This window comes from Spermophilus citellus (genome assembly GCF_964194105.1).
Source record: "Spermophilus citellus genome assembly, chromosome: 5".
Classification (NCBI taxonomy): Eukaryota; Metazoa; Chordata; class Mammalia; order Rodentia; family Sciuridae; genus Spermophilus; species Spermophilus citellus.
In genome coordinates, this window is record NC_138186.1 from 59,069,303 (window position 1) to 59,094,984 (window position 25,682).

Genomic DNA, 25,682 nt, shown 5'->3' on the forward strand with positions numbered 1-25,682 from the left:
TGTTGAAGAAAAGGGGAAGGCAGTTTTTATAACCTGATGCTCATGTTATAGGCACATGACTCCTAAAGCTTGGGAAATAATGCCAAGAATTAATTAATGGGATGGCATCAAATTAAAAAGCTTCTGTGCAGCAAAGGAAAACAATTATGAATTTGAACAGAGAACCTACAAAAGGAGAAAATCTTTGCTAGCTACTCTTTTGGCAGAAGATTTATATCTAGAATATATTAAAAACTAAAAAAAAAATACAAAAAATAAATGGGCAAATGAATTAAACAGATACTTCTCAAAAGAAGAAATACAAATGGCCAACAAATACATGAAAAAAATGTTTATCAATATCATTAGCAATTAAAGAAATGCAAATTAAAATCACACTGAGATTTCATCTCATATCAGACTTAGTGACAATCATCAAGAATACAAACAATAGTATTTTTTGGAGAGGATGTGGAGAAAAAGGAACATGTTTACACTGTTGGTGAGATTGTAAATCAGTATAACCACCAAGGAAATCAGAATAGAGGTTCCTCAAAAGACTAGGCATGGAACTAACATATGAACTCAGCTATACAACTCCTTGGTATTCTAAAGAATTAAAATCAGTATACTGTAGTGATGCATGCATATCCATGTTTATAGTAGCACAATTCACAATAGCCAAACTATGGAACCAGCCTAGGTTTCCATTAATGAATGAGTGGATGAAGAAAATGTGGTATATGTACACAATGGAATTTTACTCAGCCATAAAGAAAAATGAAATTATGTCATTTGCAGGAAAATGGATGGAACTTGAGACCATATGTTGAGTGAAATAAGCCAAACTCTCAAGGTCAAGGCTTATGTTTTCTCTCATTTATGAAAGCTAGAGAAGAAAAAGAAAGAGAAAGGTGGGGAGTGAGCTCATGAAGAGCAAAGGGAGATCAATTAGAATAGAAAAAAGGGACCAGGGGGTGGGAGAAGGAAGTGCTGGGGAGGGACAGTGACCAAATTATATTGTGTGTGTGTACTAATATGTAACCAAAAATCCCACTATTATGTACAACTATAATGCACCAAAACAAAATGTGGAGAAAATTTTAAAAAAGAATGATGCTCAGGCTTAAAATTGAACAGCAGAGTACATAAAGTGGCTGCTTACCAATTTAAAGAATGTTGCAAGAAAAGGAGGTAAGGGGAAGGAGAAGTTCAGGAGTTGAGTTTTTAGTTGTGTTGAATGTCTGGTTAAAGGCTAACATTTTAAATGAGACAATTAAACTAAAAGGATTTTTTTACCCTTTTATCTGAGTGATACTCTTACCCAGAAAATATTCCCTCACCAGATTTGGGAAACAAACTCTGTCCACCCCGACAGCTGCAAAGAATAGGAAAGGGAAGTCCTTGTTCAGGGTATCTTACAAAAGATTGACTTCCTGACTACTCAAGACAGAAGTGTTGGCTGGTAGGGTGGGTTGGGAAGTGTGGGCTCTGTATAGCCTGATGGTCTCTTTGGGGGACAGGTAGACTTCAACCAGAGCAGTTCTGAGAATGGATTCTAATAGTATAATGAGAACAGCATGGATGGGAGGACATGTCCTCTTAGAGCATGCCATCTGGGAGAGGGCAGGAGGTTCTTTCCTTTATGGGATCAACGAATTTCTTCTTCTTCCAACAGCTGCCAGGCATTCATAGAGTTGGCCACATGTGCTCAAAGAATTCTTTGATCCTTTCAAATTTCATGGCCAAAATACAATGTTTACATTTAAATTAAAACTCTTGCCCATAATAAAATCTCATCATCTTGTTTATAACTTGAGGTCTATAGAATTTATCTAATTGGGTCAGAGTGGGGTAATCAAAGGGAGAAGACCTCATTACCAGGTGGCTTGGTGGACTCAGGCCTTACATGGGTCCTCTTGAGAATAAGTTCTAGCTTTGTCCATCCTTAGTGGGTTGTTTCTAGAGAGTCGGTGCTTTTACCAGCAGAGAGGTTCTGCACTTTGATGATGTAGTGCTCATTTAAAATTAATTTTTCTCTGTAGTACCAGCAAATAAGTTTTCATGCTATATTTTTCTTTTCCTATAATTCCAACTACTCTGCTGGTAAGATAACCAAGTAGCATTGTCAAGAAGGGCTGGATACTGGCTAAGGCCAGGGGATATAGGTTTGGAAGGTATATAGATGGTAATGAGTAGATGAAGTTGTTTAGGGAGGGAGCACAAAAAGAGAAGAGAAAGGGGACAAGGAACTTCAGTGCTTGAGGACCAGACAAAAGAACAACAAAGAGTAGAAAAACCAGGAGGCTATGAAGTCACAGGACTCAGGGAAGAGAGGTTTTGCAAAGGAAGGAGTGGTCACTTGAAACGGAAGAGGAATTCAAGGAAAGCCTCTGAAGACAGGTGAGACTGTGAAAGGGTGAAAAGGTACCATCCTGAGTGGGGTGATTCAGGAGTGGGTGGCCAGACCACTCTTGTAGCCTTGGAGCTGAGAGTGTAGAGGCAGAGAGAAATGGTGGTCTGATATTACCATCAGATATTAGATTGTTTGGTTTGTTTTCTTTTTTTGTTTGTTTGTTTTCTTTTTTATTCCTCCCTCCCTTTCTCCTCCCTTCCTCCTTAGCATTTGATATTCTATCACTACATCTTCCATTTTCACCTCCTGCACTACCTATTTGCAAATAGTTCAGCTGCCCCAAAGTTTGAGATCTAGAATGCTGACTCCTATCTTCCCATTGCTTTATAGTGACTTTGTCTACTCCTAACTCTGCTTCCACATCCCCCTTGCAGGTGCTGAAGATGCTGGCTGTTTCTAGCTCCTCAGAGATCCCCACTTTTGTTGCTGGTCGAGATTCCATTCAGCCTTTGTTTGATGCCCAGATGACCAGAGAGATCTTTGCCAGCATTGATTCAGCCACACGCCCAGGCTCTGAGAGCCTACTGCTTACTGTCCCTGCAGCTGTGATCCTGATGCTGAACACTGAGGGGTGAGAACATTACCCTCCAAACTTCAGATTTCTGTTAAGTCTCAAACCCCACTACTCTGTCCCAGGCTTGTGCGCTCCACAGAAATTCCTCTTACATTGTCACTTCCGAATTAAGTGATGGTGGCCCTCCCTGAATGTCCTTATAAGAGACACTAAGTTGTTGGGGTAGGGAGATTCCCAGAGAAAGCAGAGAGACCCTGATCTTCATTCATGGGACTGAGAGGAGTAGCCTCAGGTCAGGGTGCCAAAAGTCCTGCCTCAGAGGGATAATAGCCCCCTCAACTGCAGGGCCCTCTGCACTTGCTTTGCTGCTTCAGTTTCATTTACCATCAATTTCTTTCTGGGTCACCTCCCTCTTTCAGGTGTTCCTCTGCAGTGAGAAACGGCCTGCTTCTGCTCAACATGCTTTTGTGTAACCACCACACTCTGGGGGACCAGATCATAACCCGAGAGCTGAGAGACACCTTGTTCAGGCATTCAGGGGTAGCACCAGGAGTAGAACCCATGCCTACCACACGCACCATCCTCATGATGCTTCTCAATCGCTACTCTGAGCCACCGGGTAGTCCTGAGTATACAGGTACCATTGTGGAGGGAAGTTGTTCTGCTGAGGAATCATACAGTGCCAGCCAATGTCCAGAAAAGCTAAGATTTACAAACCAGTTCTTACTAGAATGATCTGAGCTATCTTCAGGAAATGAGTGAGGGTTTTGGTGCTTCAGTGGAACTTCCTGATCAAGGGTAGGATATTCTAGAATAAGTGCAAAGAAATTGCCTTCTATGAATGGCTTTAAACAGACAGGGAATCTAGCCAGTTTTGTCTAGGTTTGGTCTATCTTATTGGAAAGTAGAAAATGTATTGAAATGGCATGTAGGAAGGCTTCTGTAGAGGAATTGCAATTTACGGTATGGAAAATTTGTGACTAGAAACATGAAATATTGGTGGTACAGAAAACTTATGTTTAAAAAACAGGTGAGGGCTGGGGTTGTGTCTCAGAGGTAGAGCACTCGCCTAGCATGTGCAAGGCGCTGGGTTCGATCCTCAGCAGCACATAAAAATAGATAAATAAAAGTATTGTGTCCAACTACACCAAAAAAAAAATTGAAAAAAAAAAACAGGTGAAAACCCAGAAGTATGGGCAGATATCAAAATAAGCATTATATTTCTGTTAGTCTATAAACTAAAGCCATCATACTAGACATTGTGGCTAGACAATATTAACTATTCATAATCATTACGTGATTATTGCTTAATGTCTATGAAATTAAAACTGTTTAACTTGACAATGTTTTGCTATACTAGATTTATTTTTAGATGTAGATATGTCTGTATTTGGGAACAGAAAAAAAAAACAAATCTCTCTTAGTTTGGTAAAAATTGTAGACATCCTTGATATGGGAAGAAAATTTGGAGGTGATTTTCTGTACCTTTCTGTATCTCAGTTCGATGAACTTACAAGACTCCTCTTCATAAACATTTTCCCCCATCTGGCATGTTTTGACTACAGCATTGGAAACCCCCAGTGCCCAGGGCCAGGATGGGTCCCCTGAGCTATTGATTCGATCCCTAGCCGGGGGCCCATCTGCAGAACTACTCCTGGACTTGGAGCATATGTTGTGCCATGAGGGCAGCCCAGGGGGCGCTGTGAGGCCCCTCCTCAAGCGCCTTCAGCAGGAGACCCAGCCCTTCCTCCTGTTGCTGCGAACTCTGGATGCCCCTGGGCCCAACAAGACTGTGCTCCTGAAAGTGCTGAGGTGAGAGGTCTGTCCAGGCACCCATGCACTGCAGGGGTGAGAGAGACTGCAGAGACTTCACTTGTTTCCATCCCCTCACAGGGTCATGACCCGCCTGTTGGATTACCCTGAAGCAATGGCCCTCACCTGGCATGAGGTTTTGGAGCCCTGCCTCAACTGCCTGAGTGGACCCAGCAGTGACTCTGAGGTACCAGAGCCCTGGCAGGAGTGGGGAAGAGAAAGGCAACATCTGGGGTAACACCCACCTCTTGAGGCTCAAGGCATAGCAGATCCATTCTGACCATGTCTGCAGGCTCTGGGATGGGGTTGGGGAGAGGAAGGCTAATAGCATTGAAGGGTCTTTGGAACTGGCATCTTTATAGAGTATTAACCTTGTGGCTGTACCTGGATTCTAGATTCTTGGTTTTGGAGAAGCTCATATTCACCCATCCAAATAGCCCTTGCTGTTCACTTGTCAGGGTTTGTGTATGTGGAGTGAGGCTCAGGCACCATAGTTGGTTCTTGGGATAGCTGGGTCCTGGCAGGAATAAACCTGGGAAACTGCCCAAGCTCTGCCATTGCCAGCTCACTCTGTGTTCTGTTCTGTCCTTGGCCCTGTCCTTTCTCTGGGCTTTCAGGTTTCTCCAAAATGTTAGCCATCACTCTTAATTTACTAGACCCATCCCTCAATCCTTACTTGCCCTGATCTTCATTTCCTAAAAACTAATCCATTTGGCTTTTGGGTCAGATTGTTCAGGAGTTAACCTGCTTCCTGCATCGCCTGGCTTCGATGCATAAGGACTATGCTGTACTTCTCTGCTGCCTGGGAGCAAAAGAGGCCCTCTCCAAAGCTCTAGACAAGCACTCAGCTCAACTGCTGTTGGCCTCTGAGCTGCGGGACCTGGTGACAGAGTGTGAGAAGTATGCCCAGCTCTATAGCAACCTCACCTCCAGCATCTTGGCTGGCTGCATTCAGGTGAGGAAGGGCTTATGCATATAGAGCTGAGAGAAGGTAAGCCAGAGCTAGGGAAAGGCACTCCATGTATGCCTCTCTGGGATCCCTGTGTGGCAGAAGTGGCAGCAAATCTGGAGTACTTGTTCCCTAACCTTTACCCTACATGGTCCTATCAAAATGTAGGGAGAAAGGGGTTGGGTATTCTGTTGCTCCTTGACTCTTTCTCTATACATGTTTCTCTAATGTTCTTCACTTTCTGTCTCCCTCCCTCTGTGATATTCTCACTACAGATGGTGTTGGGTCAAATTGAAGACCACAGACGAACCCACCAACCCATCAATATTCCCTTCTTTGATGTGTTCCTCAGGCATCTCTGCCAGGGTTAGTGCCTCCCTCTGCTTTCTCCTGACTCCCACCCAACATTTACTCTTTCCTTCCCTTCCTGCTCCCTTTCCTTATTTCTGTGTCAACTAACCAGGTGTGGCTTCTACCCCTTACCACTGGCCCCCAGGCTCCAGTGTGGAAGTGAAGGAAGACAAGTGCTGGGAGAAGGTGGAGGTGTCCTCCAACCCACACCGGGCCAATAAGCTGATGGACCGCAACCCCAAGACCTACTGGGAGTCCAATGGCAGCACTGGCTCCCACTACATCACTTTGCACATGCACCGTGGTGTTCTTATTAGGTATGAACACACCCATTTGCGTGCATGTTCGTGCACACAGATATTTTGATAGACCCTTATATATATATATATTCCAGAGCATCCACATAGAATTCTACATATAACTCCCATCCCTGAGGGCCATACTCAAACCCATTTCCGTGCAGTGAAAAGATAGACTGACTACCTTGGTTCTGTGTATAGATACTTCTTGCTTGCTGAGCATTATAACCTACATATATCCCAACAGTTACAGATGTCACCTCCCTGTGACTAGTGTTGAGGGATATCAGTAACTGATTTATCTACTCTTCCTGAAGTCATTTGTTTAATGCCAAGCATCTGTACATGGCACTGTACTAGGATCTGGGGATACAAGGACAATAAGATATGGTTGTATCAGGGAACTTACCGTCTAGCTGGGGAGTCAGGTTAGAAAATCAGAGCTGGGGATATAGCTCAGCTAGTAGAGTGCTTGCCTCACATGCACAAGGCCCTGGGTTTATTTCCCAGCACCATACACACAAAAAAGTAGAGTGTACAGTAAAGAAAAAACATGGGCTGGGCAGGTGGCAAGCCTAACATCCCAGCTGCTTGTGGAACTGAGGTGATAGGATTGTTAGAGCCCAGGAGTTCAAGGCCAGCCTGGACAACTAGTGAGACCCCATCTTTAAAAAGAAAAAAAAAGCTAAAAGAACAAAAAACATCATGCTTTATATGTGCCTTGAGTCCTGAGGCTGATGGAAGGGTCAAGGGACTTCCTTCTAGAAGGAGGGATTGACTGAACTGAGGTTTAAAATTGAGTGTTTTATTTGGTTGGGTTTTTGTTTTTTGGTTTGAGGAGGGGTTGTTTTTTTTTGTGGTGCTGGGAATCAAACTAAGGGCTTTGCTTATGCTAGGCAAGAGCTCTGTCATCTGAGCTACACCCAGCCCTGAAGTTGAAATTAGCTAGATAAAGAAGGGGCAGTGGATGTCGCAGGCAGAGGGACAACATGTGTGTAAAATGGAAGTAAGAAACAGCGCTGTGTTGGGGAACTTTAAGTAATTGTGTTTGCATGAAATGAAATGTGTATGTTATCATAGTGACAGAATATGAAGCCAGGAGAGTAGGCTTAGGCAGATGAGAAAGATTTATGAACTAAAGTTATTTGAATTTTGCTTTGAAACTTGGTGGGGGCATTGAAGAATTTTAAGAACAGACAAAACTAAACTTTTTATTTAGAAAACTCATTTAGGCAATTATGGGAGTTTGGGTTAGAGGCCAGGAAAAAGGAGTTGAAAGGTTTCTTCAGTGGTCTAGTCAAGGAGTGCTTGATGTGTTCAGTTAGGCAGAAGGACTTGGAATAGAGAGGAGGTGATGAATCAGGGGTCTATTGGACTTACTCTTTTTTCTTTAATATTTAGTTATAGGTGGACACAACATCTTTATTTTATTTTATGTGATGCTGAGGATCGAACCCAGTGCCTCACACATGCTCTACCTCTGAGCCACAACTCCTACCCCGCCCCACTCACTCTTGATTGGATGGTAAAAGCCATGAAAGTGAGATGTCCATAGTGACAGTGGTCTGTGTTCTAGTTTGAGGATACAGTAAATGGCCCATTTATTTCACAGGAGAGAGCAATAGGAAGGGGGCAGGTTTACATGGATAGATGATTGTTCTACTTGAGCTTGCTGATTTGAAGTACCTGTGGGACATGACATGGAAATGTTTTAAGTATACAGCATGAACACTCAGGAGCAGACTGGGTTAGAGATGTGAATCTGGAGTCATTTTTGAATTAATTTTTTATTGAAGCTGTGAGTTTAAATGAAGTCACTTTGGGGAAGTATAAAGGCAAGAGCAGAGGGTCTGGGGAAGAAAGATATGTTAGGAGCCAGCAAAGGAGCAGGAGCCCGAGAAAGAAATAGTAGAGTGAAATAGATTTGACTGACCCCTTTCTCCTCTCTCAGGCAGCTGACTTTGCTGGTGGCCAGTGAGGACTCAAGTTACATGCCAGCCAGGGTGGTGGTATTTGGGGGTGACAGTACCAGTTGCATCAGCACCGAGCTCAATATGGTGAGGATGCATGTGCCCCCCTTCACCTTACTTTACTCCCCATATTTCTATTTATCCCATGGCCTATGGGAAAAATGCGGTCCCTGGATGCAGTCTCCTCCTTTCTGGAAAGGCCTCACCTTGTAAGCAACAAGAATAGAATTAGGGATTTGTAACTGTGTGGCTCCCTAGGCTCAGTGAATGGCACATGCCATAACCACCTTGGTTGCTGTCAGCAGTCCTTCCAGCCCTGCTTCTTTAGGTGACAGCTCTCTCTCTTGGTCTCTTTTGCCCTGCCAGGTAAACGTGATGCCCTCTGCCAGCCGGGTAATCCTCCTAGAGAATCTGAACCGCTTCTGGCCCATCATCCAGATCCGTATAAAGCGCTGCCAGCAGGTGGGGCTGGGAAGAGAATGGGGCAGAAGATCAGGAAGTAACACAGGGTCCCTTTAGGGACTGGGTTCCCTAACATTTAAAGGTCGAGGCTTCAGCCAAGGTTTCTCTTTGGTCTGCTTGGGAGATGACCCAGCAAACCATTAAGTTGCAGAGGTATGGAGGTATCCTCAGCAGCTCTGTGGAACTCATGGCATAAGGCCTGACTTTGGTAATACGTAGTGGCTCAGGTGATTTATGTGACAGATGAGTCTACTTGCATGCAGGGCGGCATCGACACCCGGGTTCGGGGTGTGGAGGTCCTGGGCCCTAAGCCCACTTTCTGGCCACTGTTCCGGGAGCAGCTGTGTCGCCGTACATGTCTCTTCTACACAATTCGGGCACAAGCCTGGAGCCGGGACATAGCAGAGGACCGCAAGCGCCTTCTCCAGCTCTGTCCCAGGTGGGTGGGGTATAAAGGAGGGAAGATGGTTAAGGATACTGTAAAAAGTAGGTGGCAGAAGATAGGTTTCCATGGGAGTCTGAGAAGTAAAACTAGTCAGGACATGAGGAGACAAGTGGACATGAGCAAGAAGTATGTGCTGATAGGGCAGAACTGGGGAAAGGACTAAGCTTGGGAAGATTGGGTGTTAATTTGCATTTGAGTGTAGGCCTCAGGCAAACCTGTGTCTTTAATCCTTGTTTTGTTTTGTTTTTGTATTTGTTTTTGGTACTGGGGCACTTTGCTACTGAGCTGCATCCCCGTTTTAGTTTTGGGTTTTTTTTTTTTATATTTATTTTTTAGTTGTAGTTGGACTCAATACCTTTATTTTATTTATTTTTATGTAGTGCTGAGGATCAAACCTAGGGCCTCGCCTGTGCTAGGCAAGTGCTCTATCATTGAGCCACAACCCCAGCCTCTTAGTTTTTATTTTAAGGCAGGATCTTGCTAAATTCACCAGGCTGACCTTGAATTTGCGGTCCTCCTGCCTCAATCTCCAGAATAGCAGTGTCTTTAGTCTTAACTCCAGTATTTGTTCCCAGACTGAACAGGGTTTTGCGTCACGAACAGAATTTTGCTGATCGCTTCCTCCCTGATGATGAGGCCGCCCAAGCACTGGGCAAGACCTGCTGGGAGGCCCTGGTCAGCCCCCTAGTGCAGAACATCACCTTGCCCGGTAACCATCCCAATGCCTGGCCCTGCTAACCAGCTCCTTATAATTATCCCCAGGAATCACCTGAGTCAATATTCTTGATTCTCTTGATTCCTATGTTTGTCCCCAAAGGCCTGTCACCCCCTTGTTCCTTTTTCCTTCCAACTCTGGAGACTGTTTCCTGAGATTCTGATATTTGAATCTTCCTCTCAACCCTACTTCCAACCTGCTGGAGCAAGCCTTGCTGAGGGGTGGACTAGAGTTCTGCCCCCAAAACCTTTTTGTACAATTTCTCCTTCTCCCTGAACTACCTATTGCTCATTTCCCAAAGCTGCCTCTTCCTGACTTTCAGATGCAGAAGGTGTGAGCTCTCTGGGATGGCTGCTGGATCAGTACTTAGAGCAGAGAGAGAACTCTCAAATCCCCATGAGTCGAGCAGCATCATTTGCATCTCGAGTTCGTCGCCTTTGCCACTTGCTGGTGCATGCGGAGCCTCCTCCTGGACCTTCTCCTGAACCATTGACACGGCCCTGTGAGTCCCATCGGTGGCCAGCTGAACTGAAAATCTTTGGTTCCTTCCTTCTCTGACTTTCTAGCCCCCTGGGATCTACTGCCCTTTCCAGGAGAATCAGTATCCAAGACCCCTGCACTCACCCAGAGGCTGAGGTGAAACCCCTTCTTCTGCCCTCTGTCTCCACAGTCAGCAAAAACAGCAAAGTTCGGGATCGGAGCCCTGCGCCCTCACCAGTTCTTCCAAGCAGCAGCCTGAGGAACATAACCCAGTGCTGGTTGAGTGTAGTGCAGGAGCAGGTGGGCAGAAGCAAGCTGAAGTCTGGGGGGGTGCAGGCTGTGCCTCTTATGTCATTTCTTGCTCTGTCTCCTTAGGTCAGCAGATTCTTGGCTGCAGCCTGGAGGGCCCCAGACTTTGTGCCTCGTTACTGCAAACTCTATGAGCACTTGCAGAGAGCAGGTTCCGAGCTGTTTGGGTCCCGGGCAGCCTTTACCCTGGCTCTGCGCAGCGGTTTCTCTGGTGCCCTGTTGCAGCAGTCCTTTCTCACTGCTGCTCACGTGAGTTTGCCAGCCTCCCAGGCCACAGAGCCATAAACTTGTGTTCGTTTCCTTCTACTCTGTTCTTTCACCTCCTTTCACTCCATATTCTCCTTTGCTGCCTCATTCACCGTTTGCCCAGTGCCTTTTCCATTGTTCCCAGATGAGTGAGCAGTTTGCTAGGCACCTTGACCAACAGATCCAGGGTAACCTGTTTGGTGGATCCCCTGGAGCAGAAATGCTGGGGCAGCTTCAGCAACACCTGGAACCCATCATGGTCCTTTCTGGCTTAGAGCTGGCCACTACTTTTGAGCATTTCTATCAGTGAGTGCAGGTCTGGAGAGGGAGGGGATGGGAGGCCTAGATTCTAGAGGAGAAAGAGTTAAGTTTTAGAGGGGAGGAGAAGGAGGCGGCAGTGGAGAGGAGAGTTAAGTTATAGAGATGTTCATACATTGATGGAAAGCGGGTGGAAAGGAAGAGCAGTAGGGCCTGTGACTCGAGCAGGCTGCAACAGAAGGACCTGCCTTCTGGAGGGGGAAGCTGGGCCTGTACTGTGCTGGCACCTACACTTAGGCCTGGATTATGTTGTGTGTGCTGCAGGCACTACATGGCAGACCGTCTTCTGAGCTTGGGTTCCACCTGGCTGGAGGGGGCTGTGCTGGAGCAGATTGGCCTCTGCTTTCCCAACCGCCTCCCCCAGCAGATGTTACGGAGCCTGAGCACCTCAGAGGAGCTACAGCGCCAGTTTCACCTTTTCCAGCTCCAGCAGCTTGACAGGTTGCTCTTGGAGCAGGAAGATGAGGAGGAACTAGAAGAAGAGGGGGTAAGAGCAAGGGGAAAGAGTGGGGGAATAGGAAACAAGAGAAGACTAGAGTCAAGAAGGGAGCCCATGGACCCTTGAAATCCTTCTGTTCCTCAGGAGGAAGAGGAGGAAGAAGAGGCGGGGAAAGAAATTTTTATGGAAGATCCAAGTCCAACAGTTTCCATACTGGTCCTGTCACCACGCTGCTGGCCTGTCTCCCCACTCTGCTATCTGCACCATCCCAGAAAGTGCCTTCCCACAGAATTCTGTGATGCCCTTGACTGCTTCTCCAGTTTCTACAGCCAGAGTGAGGAGCTAGGGAGAGGAAACTAGAGATTGGAATGATTTATTTGGGGTGGCAAGAGAGGGAAAGGAGAGGATCATGGGACAGGAATATGTAGACATGAAGAAATAATTTCTAGGTTCAGCAGTTTCTTAGGAAAGGGTACAAAAGTGTGGGTTTTAGCTTCATTAATTTTTGCTCTTGGTTCCTTCACCTTTCTATGAATTTGTTTTGTTTTTCTAATTTAAAGTTATATATTTAATTTTCAGTCCTTAAAAATATATATCGTTTTTGCTGCACCCCATGGATTTTTTTAAAAGATTTTTTTTATTGGAATATAACTAGTATTCAGTAAAATGTACAAATACCAACTATAAGGCTTACTGAATTCCTAGCCCACGTACAACCACATTCCCCCAAGTAAAGAACATCTTCAACATCCCAGAAGACTTCACCCTCTGTGTACCTAAAAGATACCATTCTTTTTCCCTTTACTTCCATTTATCACCATAGATTTTTTTTTTTTTTTTTTTTTTTTTTTTTTGGTAGCAGGGATTGAACCCAATCGGTGCTCAACTGCTGAACCACATCCCTAGCCTTTTTAATTTTTTCTTCTGAGACAGGCCTTAAACTTGCAATCTTCCTGACTCAGCCTCAGGAGTCACTGGGATTACAGGCATGTGCCACTGTGCCTGGCTTATCATCATAGATTTTTTTTTGGTCTGTATTTGCATATCATACAAATGGAATCATAGAGGATGTATTCTGTTGTACCTGATTTCTTGCACACATGTAATTGTAAGAATTATCAGATCATCAGTTATATCATTAGTTTGTTCTTTTGTATTGCTGAGTCATATTCCATTGTCTGAATCTATTTATCTTTTCTGCTGTTGATAGATATTTGGGGTGTTCCATATGTTTGTTTATTTTATTTATTTGGGGTTGTTTTTTTGTTTTTTGTTTTGGTACCGAGGATTGAATCCAGAGATATTTAACCACTGAGTCACATCCCCAGCCTTTTTATTTTTTTATTTTGAGATTAGGTCATGCTAATTTGCTTAGGCCTGGCTAAGTTACTGAGACTTGCCAAGAACTTTCAATTTTCCTGCCTCAATCTCCCAAGTCGCTGAAATAACAGGCATGTGCCACCATACCCAGCTTCCATGTTTCCATTATACAGTATTTTTAATTGTTGCTTAGTTCCAAGAATTTTCTAATTTTTATAATTATTTTTTCTTTGATTTGTTAGTTTTTTAAACGTATATTTGAAAATTTTAGAGTTCTACCTTCATTCTGTTGTGGCTAGAGAATATGATTTTTGTGATTCTGAACCTTTGCAATTTATAGTTTCTTTAGTCTCTTTTAATCTAGACTATTTCCTCAGAAACTTCTTTTATGGCCTAATAGATGGCCAGATTTTATAAGTGTTCCATGTATGACTAAGAAAAATGTGGAGCCAGGAGCAGTGGTACCCACTTGTAATTCCAGCTAATAGGGAAGCTGAGGCAGGAGAATCCCAAGTTGGAGACCAATCTCTGCAATTTATCAAGACCTTGTCTCAAACAAACAAACAAAAACTAGATAGCCAGGGCTGTAGCTCAGTGATAGAACACCCCCCAGTTCAATCCTCAGTACTGCAAAACTAAAAAAACATAAGGGAAAGAAAAATGTGTTCCTTAACTGTTGGATATAGGATGCTATATGTTTCATTTAACAGACCTAGTTAATTAGTTAATTGAATTGTTAACATATTCTATGTATCTTACTAATTTTTTTCCCCCCGTTCTGGGGACTGAACCCACGGCCTTGTGCATGCAAGGCAAACACTCAGCCAACTGAGCTGTACCCGCAGTCCCTTACTAGTTTTTATCTACTTCATCTACTGAGAGAGGTTTGCTAAAATGTACCCTTATCATAGTGATTTTAAAAACTTAACCATGTCAGTTTTGTTATATATACAAAACAAAAATATATATAATTTATATAATAAATATATTTTTTATATAACAAAAATATATATCTTATATAACAAAAAATATATATACATATAATTTTTTTAAAGAGAGAGGAGAGAGAGAGAGAGAATTTTTAATATTTATTTATTTTTTTTAGTTCTCGGCGGACACAACATCTTTGTTGGTATGTGGTGCTGAGGATCGAACCCGGGCCGCACGCATACCAGGCAAGCGCGCTACCGCTTGAGCCACATCCCCAGCCCACATATAATTTTTTTGTTATGTTATTAGATACATTTTAAAATCATTTAGTCATGCCATATAATAGAACTTTCTGTAATGATGGAAAAGTTCTTTCATGCACTCTTTAACATGATAGCCATTCATGGTTGTTAGGTACTTGAAGTGTTACTAACACAACTGAGGAACTGAATAATTTATTAATCAGTTTAAATATAAATAGTTAACATGTGACTAGTGACTACTATAATGGACTCTGTACATGTAGTCTTCATGGAAAATTAAACTTTATTATTATTGTGAAGTGAACTTTTTTCTAACAAGGCCTTTTCTCTTAAAGTCTATTTTTCTCAGGTATTAATTGTATACCAGCATTCTTTGGTTCTCATTTTTCTGGTGTATCTTTTTTTTTTCCTATCCTTTTACTGTTTTGTTTTTGCATTAAGAGAAGTTCTTCATCTTTTACTTTTCTTTCTTTTTTTTGGTACTGAGGATTGAACTCAGGAGCACTTGACCACTGAGTCACATCCCCAGCCCTATTTTGTGTTTTATTTAGAGACAAGGCTTCACTGAGTTGGTAAGTGCCTCACTGTTGCTGAGGCTGGCTTCCAACTCATGATCCTCTTGCTTCAGCCTCCCAAGCTGCTGGGATTACAGGCAGCACCACTGTGCCTGGCTCTAGATTTCTTTTTTAATTGTGACAAAATATAGCTAACATAACATTTGCCATTTTAATGATTTTTAAGTATACAATTTAGTTGTCCTTTTACTTAAAATTTTTTAAAATTTGCAAATAATTTCAAGAAACCCATGTAACCTTTATCCAGATTTTCCTTTTATGAACTTTTCATTAACATTGCTCTTAACATTTGCTTTTCTTGTATATGTATGTATGTGCATGTACATTATCTATGTGTGGTCCACACACACATATACACGTTTTTGGCAACCATTGCATAAACTCTGCCCCTAAATACTTTAGTACATACTTCCTAAAGAATAAAGGTATTCTCCTACATAATAAGTTTATTTATTAATAAATTTAACATCTATATTCCAGTTTTGTGAGTTGACCCATAACATTTTCCATGTCTTTTTTTTTTTTTTCAGGAGAGGATGCAGTCTAGGATTACCTGTCATATTTTGTTGTCAGGTCTCTTTAGTCTCTTTTAATCTAGACTATTTCCTCAGCTTTCTTTGTCATCTGGGAAATTGACTTTTTTTTTTTTTTTTTTTTTTTGGTGGTGGTACTGGGGCTTGAACTCAGGTGCTCTGTCACTGAGCTACACCATCAGCTTTTTTTTTTTTTTTTAATATTTTGAGATTGTCTTCTTACTGAATTACCTAGGCTGGCCTCAGCCTCCTCAGGAACTGAGATTTCAGGTGTGCACCATCACATAAACCAGACCTTTAAAATTTTTTAAATAGTTTCTCATGATTAATTGTATGTTTTCTCATGATTAGACTTCAGGTTATACATTCCCAGGTGGAGTACTAAGTAAATGATGTTATGTTCTTCTCAAGGTATTTCATCCCCAGACACACAGTTTCTATCTGCCTTTTTGTTTATGATGTTAATTTTTTTTTCAGTGTTGACGGTTGAAGTTTTTATTTTATTATTGTTTTTGTTTTTTCAGTGCTGAAAAAAACCTAGGGCCTGATTCATGCTATGTAATTGCTGTATCATCACAGCCCCCTGTGATGTTAATTTTAACAACCAGGTCAAAAGGTTGTTTGAGTTCTCTACCTTATAGTTAATATTTCTCCCTTGTTACCATTAACAAGCAGTATGTGGGAGAAGATACTTTAAAGTCATGCCAGCATTTTACTCCCATCAGAATTTTCCCCAGTATAATTTTAACTTTGGCATACCCTTATGTTTTACATATGACTTAGAAATTACCTAGAATTTATTTTCTGTTCAACCCGACAGTCTCTTTTTCTGAGTTGTCAATTCTAGCCTATTTATTTATGAATAACAACATCTTTAATCTTTTATTTTATATTTTTATTTATTCTTATATTTTAAAAAAAAATAATAAATTGAATACCTTTGTACATATGATTCTACTCTGGGTTTTTGTGCATTTTTACTTTCTTCTTTTGGATTGACAGATTTTTTTTTAATTTTTTTTTCTGTCAGTTTTAGAAGTTATGCATTCATTTTTGTATTGGTCTTTATTTTTCATTTTTATTTTTTGCCATAATGGTGATCAAACCCAGGGCCTCATGCATGCTAGTAGTGCCCCTACCTTTATATTTTTAACCTTCTTGAATTAATGTGATTTCCCACTTTTCTGAACAATTAAAGGACCTTTGAAAAATCCCAACTCCAATCCTAACTCCTATTTTACTGGTGTTTAGTACTTTAGAATTATCTTTTTTTTTTTATTTCCAAGTTTAACCATTATTCAGTGGTTATTTACATTTGCCATCATGCCAATTGCTTTAGTCACCATTCTTTTTGCATCTTGGTCTTTCTATGCTCAATTGTCTTTTTTTTTAAGTACATCCATTAAAAGTTTCTGCATTGAGGGAATATTGGTAGAAAACCTGGGTTCAATCCCCAGCACCATGAAAAAAGAAAAACCTTACCAGTTTTTATTTGTCTGAGAATGGGTCATTTTACTCTTATTTAAAAAATAATTTTTTATTATAATAAAATTCAAGCATATACAAACATAATAAATAAACTTCAGCCCACCAGTATATTGTAAGTCTTGGCCAATCTTGTTTCATCTAGTCCCCTAACCTACTTTCTCTCATCCCCAAATCTGAAAGGTAAGGACTCCCTTTTTAAAAACAAGGGCACTATCATTACCTTTAGAAGTTAAAAATATTTTCTAATACCATTAAATATATAGTGTTCATATTTCCCTTGTTATCTCGAGTTTTTTTGTTTTTGTTTTTGTTTGATTATTTAGTTTAATGATGATCCAAGCAGCCCACGTAATGTATTTGGTTGAATTATCACTCACTCCCTTAATCTATAGGTTTCTGCCTCCCTTTTTTCCCCCTTGTAATTGTTTCTGGAGGAAATTGGTTGGTTGTTAATTAGAGTTGTCCCCAGGCTGGCTTTTGCTGACTGCATCCACCTGGTATCTTCTAGCATATTCCCCTCTCTCCTTTATTTCCTGAAACCTGATATTTAGATGTAGAGGATTAATCAGATTCTACTTTGATTTCTTGTCCAGAAAGCATCAAGGGTGGCACTGTATCCTTCCAGCAGAAGGCATGTTAGAGCTAGCTATCTGTCTCTCTTTGAGATGTTAAGACAGATCAGTGGATTTCAATCTCATCTACATATTACATGTAATTTTTCATGAGATTTTCGTGTCTGTCATTTTTTTTTTAATATTTATTTTTTAGTTTTCGGCAGACACAACATCTTTGTTTGTATGTGGTGCTGAGGATCGAACCCGGGCCGCACGCATGCCAGGCAAGCGCGCTACCGCTTGAGCCACATCCCCAGCCCGTCTGTCATTTTATTGGGGATTATGAAATGGTGATACTATAGTTTTGTCACTCCTTTATGTGTTAGCTGGAATGTTTTCTCTATAAAGAGAAACTTACTCTCATCAATTATTGGTTACCTCAAAGTATAGTTTTTATAGGGAAGGGTTAATCCTTCCCTCTTGTCCCATAATTTTTTAAAGTTTTTTTCAGTTGTAAATGGACAGAACGCCTTTATTTTATTCGTTTATTTTTATTTGGTGCTAAGGATTGAACGCAGTACCTCACACATGCTAGGCAAGTATCTGCCACTAAGTTACAGCCCCACCTGTTCTCCTTTATCTATCTATCTATCTATCTATCTATCTATCTATCTATCTATCTATCTATGTTTTAGTTGTAGTTGGACACAATACCTTTATTTTATTTATTTATTTTTATGTGGTGCTGAAGATCGAACCGAGGGCCTTGCATATGCCAGGCGAGAGCTCTACCGCTGAGCCACAACCCCAGCCCCCCTCCTTTATTTTTTAACCAGTTAGTTATAATGTTGGTTCCCTAGCAAACTCATGTAAGCCCAATGAAGTCTTTTAAAAATGTGTATCATTATGAACTCAGATTGAAAAATATTTTGTGCTTTTATAACCTGACCCTAACCCCCTCATTTCCTTTAGTCTTTGCCTCCACCTTTCTCCTCAATAATTTCCTAGGTCAGAACCACCCAGTTCTGGACATGGGACCACATCGGCGACTGCAGTGGACATGGCTGGGCAGGGCTGAGCTGCAGTTTGGTGACCAGACCCTGCATGTGTCTACCGTGCAGATGTGGCTGCTGTTGAATTTCAATCAGATAGAGGTGCCTTAGCTCCTTAGCCTCTCAGTATTCTCTTCTGCCTGTCTCTATTTTCCTACTAAACTCTCTAGGTCCATACTCCTCCCTCCTTTTCTCTTCCTTTCCCTTTACTCCTGACTGGCCTTGTTTCTCCTCACCAGGAGCTATCAATAGAGACCTTGCTGAAGAATTCTGACCTCTCTGCTGAGCTACTGCACCAGGCACTTCTGCCCCTCACCTCTGAGAATGGCCCTTTGACCCTGCAAGAGGGTCAGGACTTTCCACACAGGGGTAGGTCAGTGGGGGCTGGGCTGAGTCTCTTCTATGGGGCAGGGGGGCTCTCAGATTGGTGAATGGTATACTAGGGAATGAGTGTCTAGTAGTGTCTTCTTAGTCCTTACTCATGTGTCCCTCCTTATCCTTGGGAACCTGACTAGAACCTGGTTTCCAGGTGTGCTGCGGCTCCGCAGGCCTGGACTCCAGCCCAGTGAGGAGGTCCTGTGGCTCATACCTCCACAGACATACCTGAATGTTGAGAAGGATGAGGGCCGAACCCTGGAACAGAAGAGGAACCTCTTGAGCTGTCTTCTTATTCGTATTCTTAAAGCCCATGGAGAAAAAGGCCTCCACATTGATCAGCTGGTTTGTTTGGTAGGCAGAGGGGACCATGACATTGGGAGAGGAAGGGAGTCCTGCTTGGGGTTGGGGGATGGAGCCAGAGGTCTCACAAGGTAAGGTAAATCATTCTCAGTATGAGACTTCCATTGGGTAGCATTTCCGACTGGGTTTCTATTCCTGACCAAACAGTTAGAAGTTAGAAAAAAAAACTTGAATGTTTAATGTGTGCATGATTAAGTCATTTAGTTTTCACAGTGATCCTAAATATTATTATTTTAGCCTGTTTGACAGATAAGAAAATAAGGCATGAGAAAGTTAATAACTTACCCATAGTCACACAACCAATGAGCCAGGCATTGAACTCAGGCAGCCTGGCTCCGCTCAGTAAAGTAGTCTGCTTGTTTTGTTTCTTCTGTCCAGGTGCTGGAGGCCTGGCAGAAGGGCCCAAATCCCCCTGGAATCCTGGGTCGTGCTGTTGCTGGAGGTGTAGCCTGTACTAGTACAGATGTCCTCTCTTGCATTCTGCATCTCCTGGGCCAGGGCTATGTAGAACGGCGTGATGACCGGCCCCAGATCCTGATGTATGCCACACCAGAGCCCATGGGTCCCTGCCGGGGTCAAGCAGATGTCCCTTTCTGTGGCAACCAAAATACCAAGGCCTCCAAGCCAAGGTAGCCACCTCTACTTCTGTCCCTTTGTAATGAGGTGGGAAAGGTTGTAGGGCCAAAGCCAGTTTTTTTTTTTTTTTTTTTTTTTGTAAAAACATTTCCAGTCTTTCTGTGTCTGGTCCTATTCCCTTTATTATTTCCTCCCTTTGCTAATCTTCATTTTCCCTTTGTGTACCACCATTCCCTTAAGTAAGGGGTCTTGCTATCCTTGTCTTCCTAAAAGCAGCCCTTACACATGGGACCTAAACACTCAAGCCCTTTTATAGATATCTCTCATTCTAAAAAATATGAAATATTCTACAAATATAGAGAGTGCTGAAAAGCACTCTGCTCAGTGAAATATGAAAAAAGTTTGTTCTGCAGAACTTGCTATCAATCAGCCTTTTATAATTGGCCAGCACCCCTAAAACTTCCAACATCAGATCCAGTTCATCAGAAACTGTTAATTACACTAATTTTCATGCCTGCTATTTACATGGTATGTAAAGTGAGTTCTCTGGAATAATCTTTCTCAAATATAAACATGCACACACATCAGCTGGGATTGGGCTCAGTGCAGATCCTGGCTCAGCAGTGCTTTCTGTGAGACTTGTGCTGCTGGTCCATAGGCCACACTTTGTGTAATAAAGAAATAGACTACTCTTTCTCACCAAAGGTGCTGCTAGCATTTTGGGTGGGACCTATAGTGGATCTTCCCATCCACTATCGGTTGTTTAGCATCCTTACCTCTGCCCATCAGATCCATGTAGTATTACCAGTCATTGCTACATCCAGCCCTAGCCCCACATTTACCAATCCTTCTGTGGAGGTCTTTGTTCAGACAGTTTGCATTGTAACCCTCAGGCTGGTAAGGCAAGTCCAAGTGATGGTGTGCAAGTGGGGAATTGAATCAGGTGGGGTTCAGATGGTAGGTCAGATAAATAGCACAGAGATACTGATTGCTGTCTCTTTTCTCTCCCCAAGCCCAGAAGCCATGGTGGCTCTGGCATCTTTACCGCTGCCAGCAGGCCGCACCATGAGCCCCCAGGAAGTAGAAGGGTTGATGGAGCAGACAGTGCGGCAGGTGCAGGAGACACTGAACTTAGAGCCAGATGTGGCTCAGCACCTTTTGGCTCATACCCACTGGGGTGCCGAACAACTGCTGCAGAATTACAGTGATGACCCTGAGCCACTGTTACTGGCAGCTGGACTGTGTGTACCCCCGGCCCAGGCTGCCCCCACACGCCCTGATCACTGTCCGGTCTGTGTGAGCCCCCTGGAACCCAATGACGACTTGCCCTCCCTTTGCTGCAAGCACTACTGCTGTAAGGTGAGGCCCCCAACTCTCCACCCTAACACAGTTTCTTGAAAACTCTACTGAGACCAGTGCCTAGGAGAGAAAAGGCCACTCATTGCTCAGGCCTCCTTTCTCTTTGGCCTGTCTGCTCTTTCCATCCTTTTTAAAACTTGGGTCCTCCTCCTTTTTCTTGTTCTCTTTACTCCCTTCCTCCACGTCCACTCAACAGTAATTATATTAGGCTAATGCCTGAGCCTGTGCATCCTCAAAGACAACTGTATTTTGTGCCAAGCATAAGAAAACCCATAGAGACCAGAAGGATCAGGGTCAGTTGTGAGGTAGATCTAGGAACAGCTGTCTCTGGCCTTACACATGGTAGGGAAGGGGTGGGTGCTAGGTCAGTTACAAGGACACCTGTCTTTTAGCAATCTCTCCTTCTGTCCCTCCCAGTCTTGTTGGAATGAGTATCTGACAACTCGGATCGAGCAGAACCTTGTGCTGAACTGCACCTGCCCCATTGCTGACTGTCCCGCCCAGCCCACCAGCGCCTTTATACGTGCCATCGTCTCTTCACCAGAGGTCATCTCCAAGGTATCCCCTCTAGTCTGAGAGGCTCTAATCAGAACCAAAGGGCCTCCAGGAATGTATTGACCTGTGGGGTGCTAGGAGCCTGGCGATTTGGCATCCTGGAGAACCATGTACTCACCTTGTGGCACCTGTGGCCCTACAGTATGAGAAGGCCCTTCTGCGTGGTTATGTGGAGAGCTGTTCCAACCTGACCTGGTGCACCAACCCCCAGGGCTGCGACCGCATTCTCTGCCGCCAAGGCCTAGGCTGTGGGACCACCTGCTCCAAGTGCGGCTGGGCCTCCTGCTTCAACTGTAGCTTCCCTGAGGTGGCTGCCCTCCCCATACCCTGCCCCTGATCAAGTATTCCGGCTCCTTCCCTGCTCAGCACCCCTGCCCTCACAGAATGTGACTTGTCCTTCTTCATCCTCTACAACCCTATTGATGTTCACCCTTCTGTGATTTGTCCTCTCCCTCCCTCCCCCAATACACACCAGCAGGGCCACACTGTCAGGGCTCAGCTGTGTCCTCATCACCCCCTTCTGCTCTAGGCACACTACCCTGCCAGCTGTGGCCACATGTCTCAGTGGGTTGATGATGGTGGTTACTATGACGGCATGAGTGTGGAGGCCCAGAGCAAGCACCTGGCCAAGCTCATCTCCAAACGCTGTCCCAGCTGTCAGGCTCCCATTGAGAAGAACGAGGGGTGCCTGCAGTAAGAAGGGGGTACTGTGGGCACTGGGACATGAGAGGGCAAGGGAGGGGCAGGGAGTCCTGGCAGTAAGAAAGGGACAATGAAGCCTGTTGTAAAGCTCAGAAGATGAACCACCCCTCAATTTGGCACTCCCAGAGTGACTTCCTAGGCCTTCATTTTCCTTTCCTCACTTTAAAATCTATACTGTGGGCAAATTCAAAAGCAAGGGTGCATGCAGCAGGGCTTGGAAAGATGAAGGTAACTACAAGGCAGAGGGACAGGCCAGAGGCCCAGGGCATTGTCAGTGGTGTGTCCAGGCACTTGGCAGTCCTGGCACACCCCTGCCCAGAGGCAGGCACCCTCTGACAAGCTAGCTTCCTCCATAGCATGACCTGTGCCAAATGTAACCATGGATTCTGCTGGCGCTGCCTCAAGTCCTGGAAGCCAAATCACAAAGACTATTACAACTGCTCTGCCATGGTAAGGGGCTGGGCACCCAGGAGGCAGAGGCCCAAGCACAATCACGATGGGCTGCTGCTCCTGGCCCTGGGCTAAAAGGGCTTTGTGTCTAGAGCAGTGTGACTGCAGTTGGGACTCAGTGGAGGGGAGGACAGAAGCCACTAGGGCCTGCAGACACTGGGAATTCTGTACTGGGAGGCTTGTTTTCAAGGGCCTTTATCTTCAGAATAAGACTTCTCACCCCCAAGTGGCCACAGAGAATCTGAGGACAGGGCATCCTCAGTGGGTGCCTGGGCACAGCAGAGCAGGACACTGAAGTCATGTGTGGCTCTGGGCAAGCCTCAAAGTCCCCACCTGTAGAGGGGATTAATAATGTCCCTAATTTAAATGAAAATCACCTGTGTACAATGCAGAAGCACCTCAATGGATGGTGGCTGTTTTAATTATTAACTCCATCCTGTTGGACCAAAGCATCCAACAACCTTCTCCACGTGTTCTCACCAGGTAAGCAAAGCAGCTCGCCAGGAGAAGAGGTTTCAGGACTATAATGAACGGTGTACTTTCCATCACCAGGCACGGGTGAGCAGGGAGGGAACGGGTAGGTTGATGGGTGAGGCCAGAGGGCTGGGGTGACTGCATGGGAGGCTGTGCTGAGTACCTTCCTCACGCAGGAATTTGCTGTGAACTTGCGGAACCGAGTCTCTGCCATCCATGAGGTGCCCCCACCCAGATCCTTCACATTCCTCAGTGATGCCTGCCGGGGCCTTGAGCAGGCTCGAAAGGTGGTAGTGGTGGGGGAACAGTGTACCAAAGGGTCCTGGTGGGTGCTTTTATCTGACTTATCTGGATGGAGGGACTGAGGAGAGGGTAGGTGGGGAGGCAGAAGTGCCAGGCCTCAGGCAGGGAATGCTGACTGGGGCTTCCCTAGGTGCTGGCCTATGCCTGTGTATACAGCTTCTACAGCCAGGACACAGAGTACATGGATGTGGTGGAGCAGCAGACGGAGAGCCTGGAGCTGCACACCAATGCCCTGCAGATCCTTCTTGGTGAGCGGGGCCCCTCTCAGTCCTGAGCATCCATGCCCAACCAGCCAGGTAACACTATGCCCTCATCTTCACTCTGTCCCCATCTTCTTCATTCTGCATAGCTTCTCACCCTTGGGTCTAAAGTCCATGCTATAGGGGCCAAGGGCAGATGTGCACCTGATGGGTTGATCCTGGTCTGTACCCTGCTACTGGCATGTAAGCTCCATGAGTGTCTATAGCCATGCCTGGCACCTGGTAGATGCTCCATAGGTGTTTGTGGAAGGAGTGGGTGAGAATGAGAAAAGGAATCAAGCCCTTGTACCTGCCCCTCCACAGAGGAGACCCTGCTGCGCTGCCAAGACCTGGCCTCTTCCCTGTGCCTCCTGCGGACTGACTGTCTCAACACAGGCATGGAGCTGCTGCGGCGGATCCAGGAGAGGCTGCTAGCCATCCTGCAGCATTCCACCCAGGTACCTCCATTGCTGGCCACTTGTGCCCCTGTACTTGACAAGGTCAGGGGCTACCTATGTCCAGCACAACCCTGCCAGGGTCAAGTCCAGAAGGAAAGGCAGTGAGGAGGGTGAATAGATGTTAGGAGGCCTGGGCAGATGTCCCATCCCTGGGACCATCCAGCTGTGCTGCCAGTTCCTGTTTTTTAACCTCCTGGGGTTTCCTATAGAATGGTGGTTGGTTTGCCCATATCAAGGGTTTTTGGCTAGGGTGCCCATCAGAATCACTCAGGGAACCCTTTCAGACTATACTTCCCAGATGTGGGTTCAAATCTCACAAGTGAGGACCAGAAGTGAGGATCACTGGAGTAAGGAGCCTACAAGGTTCTTCCAGTTCTAATATGGGTGTGTTGTACCTGTACCATGAACCCTGCCCTCAGGTTGTCACTGACTAGAAAATAACTTGGGCAGAATACATAAACACGCACTGTAAGCTGCTCGAGCACAGGTGGGGTTCCCGCCAGAGTATCTTGTATTTCTGGAGATTCCCAGCCAGTTACATTGCACAAAGGCATTTGCTTGTGAAGGGCCATGGTAAGAGGAGGGAGCACTCATGGCAGGAGCCTGGCTCTCAGCAAACACAGCTGAAAGTATGCTGGGCACAAGGCCACATGTCCTCTGCTCTCCTGCTTCTACCAGGATTTCCGAGTTGGTCTTCAGAGTCCATCAGTAGAGGCCCGGGAGGCAAGAGGATCCAACGTACCTGACAATCAGTGAGTAGGGCAGACAGAGCCCCAGAGGGGCAGTGGGAGATGTCAGGCTTCTCTGGGCTCAGAGCAGTGGCTTTCCTTAGGCCCCAGGATTCCTCTGGGCTGGAGGCAGAGGATGAGGAGGAAGAGGACGAGGAGGAAGATGATGATGATGTGCCCGAGTGGCAGCAAGATGAGTTTGATGAGGAGCTGGACAATGATAGCTTTTTCTACGATGAGGAATCTGAAAATCTGGACCGAGAGACTTTCTTCTTTGGTGATGAGGAGGATGATGATGAAGCCTATGACTGAGGGGCAGGATGCAGGAAACTGCTGGAGTTGCCCCACCAGAATCATGGGGCTGTGGGGATGGGGAGTTCATTGCTTCCCACCATTGTGAGGAGGGGATCCCCAGTGTCTGCAGCACCCTCTTCTGTTTACTGAATAAACTTTTTTTCACAAACTTCTCTGAAAGGAGGCTGGATAGCTTCCCTAGGGACAGCCAGCTTCATCTCCCACTGTTCCCCTCATACTGTTGTCTTTAGACCTCTAGACTCTTCTGCCCTCCGAGAAGGCCCAAAACAGACCCATCTGGTCTAAGCTGATAAAGGGAAGTGAAGTCCACAAGGTCCAGGGCCAGGTGCAGACCCAGCCCCACTTCAGAGGAGATGAGATGAAAGG

At 44.6% G+C, this 25,682-nt stretch overlaps 1 protein-coding gene across 6 annotated transcripts in view; it reads left to right on the forward strand.

The window, feature by feature from the left end:
- Positions 1–25,478, forward strand: part of CUL9 (cullin 9) — a 36,616-nt gene extending 11,138 nt beyond the window's left edge. For 2 of the 6 annotated variants that reach the window (XM_081293962.1, XM_081293965.1), the window contains 32 exons: positions 2,770–2,966; positions 3,329–3,546; positions 4,475–4,721; positions 4,803–4,908; positions 5,449–5,676; positions 5,946–6,036; positions 6,167–6,338; positions 8,272–8,377; positions 8,657–8,752; positions 9,016–9,191; positions 9,773–9,906; positions 10,235–10,414; positions 10,583–10,692; positions 10,768–10,950; positions 11,093–11,253; positions 11,530–11,752; positions 11,849–12,038; positions 18,376–18,521; positions 18,659–18,792; positions 18,935–19,148; positions 19,536–19,786; positions 20,747–21,092; positions 21,510–21,650; positions 21,790–21,954; positions 22,177–22,340; positions 22,706–22,799; positions 23,283–23,357; positions 23,450–23,560; positions 23,707–23,824; positions 24,140–24,273; positions 24,952–25,025; positions 25,106–25,478. In XM_081293962.1, coding sequence (XP_081150088.1) covers positions 2,770–2,966; positions 3,329–3,546; positions 4,475–4,721; positions 4,803–4,908; positions 5,449–5,676; positions 5,946–6,036; positions 6,167–6,338; positions 8,272–8,377; positions 8,657–8,752; positions 9,016–9,191; positions 9,773–9,906; positions 10,235–10,414; positions 10,583–10,692; positions 10,768–10,950; positions 11,093–11,253; positions 11,530–11,752; positions 11,849–12,038; positions 18,376–18,521; positions 18,659–18,792; positions 18,935–19,148; positions 19,536–19,786; positions 20,747–21,092; positions 21,510–21,650; positions 21,790–21,954; positions 22,177–22,340; positions 22,706–22,799; positions 23,283–23,357; positions 23,450–23,560; positions 23,707–23,824; positions 24,140–24,273; positions 24,952–25,025; positions 25,106–25,313 — 5,193 coding nt within the window. In that variant the 3' untranslated portion in view covers positions 25,314–25,478. Of the gene's footprint in view, positions 1–2,769; positions 2,967–3,328; positions 3,547–4,474; positions 4,722–4,802; positions 4,909–5,448; positions 5,677–5,945; positions 6,037–6,166; positions 6,339–8,271; positions 8,378–8,656; positions 8,753–9,015; positions 9,192–9,772; positions 9,907–10,234; positions 10,415–10,582; positions 10,693–10,767; positions 10,951–11,092; positions 11,254–11,529; positions 11,753–11,848; positions 12,039–18,375; positions 18,522–18,658; positions 18,793–18,934; positions 19,149–19,535; positions 19,787–20,746; positions 21,093–21,509; positions 21,651–21,789; positions 21,955–22,176; positions 22,341–22,705; positions 22,800–23,282; positions 23,358–23,449; positions 23,561–23,706; positions 23,873–23,925; positions 24,020–24,139; positions 24,274–24,951; positions 25,026–25,105 lie in introns of those variants that run through there. The other 4 variants (XM_081293963.1, XR_014021929.1, XM_081293964.1 and 1 more) reach the window with 4 other exon arrangements.
- The last annotated feature ends 204 nt before the right edge of the window (positions 25,479–25,682 follow it).